The 502-nt window shown below is 43.6% G+C and overlaps 1 protein-coding gene across 1 annotated transcript in view; it reads right to left on the reverse strand.

Moving 5' to 3' along the window:
* CD180 (CD180 molecule) overlaps positions 1 to 145 on the reverse strand; it is a 5,123-nt gene extending 4,978 nt beyond the window's left edge. The window contains exon 1 of the mRNA XM_009884230.1: positions 89 to 145. Coding sequence (XP_009882532.1) covers positions 89 to 145 — 57 coding nt within the window. The remainder of the gene's footprint in view (positions 1 to 88) is intronic.
* Between the last annotated feature and the right edge of the window lie 357 nt (positions 146 to 502).

Genomic DNA, 502 nt, shown 5'->3' on the forward strand with positions numbered 1-502 from the left:
GGACATCAGCAGGAAAGTATTCACCAGGGACCGATTCTCTGCGCACGCGGCTCCTGTATCTTGAGGGGGACCAGCAGCTGTCACTCACCTCCATGCACATCATCTCTGCGACGCTGGATGCTTTGCAGCTAACACAGGTGAGCATTGTGAAAATAAAAAAATATAAATCACAGGCCATTATGGAGTAAGATGGGTTGTTAAAATGGATGATCTTGTGATATCTTCCCTTAATGAAAGCGAGACAAAGCAGCAAAGGTCAGACAAACTGGGAGAGTCAGTTAGAAAGGAGGTCGTAAGAAAAAGAAGCGCTTGCTGAACCTCCTGGGTGCGATGTGAGCAAAACAGTAGTTTTGGAGTGAAAGAGGAACTTCCCTGATTTAAATATAGTCAAATGACTGTGCACTGATACTTTTCTGGGGCAGAACAGATTTTTTTTTAAAAATTGCAAGTGAGAGAAATTGGTCTTTATGCTTGTGTAGAGTGAAACCTTCCTGCTAAGTGC

Source organism: Charadrius vociferus, unplaced genomic scaffold (genome assembly GCF_000708025.1).
Source record: "Charadrius vociferus isolate BGI_N301 unplaced genomic scaffold, ASM70802v2 scaffold183, whole genome shotgun sequence".
Taxonomy (NCBI): Eukaryota; Metazoa; Chordata; class Aves; order Charadriiformes; family Charadriidae; genus Charadrius; species Charadrius vociferus.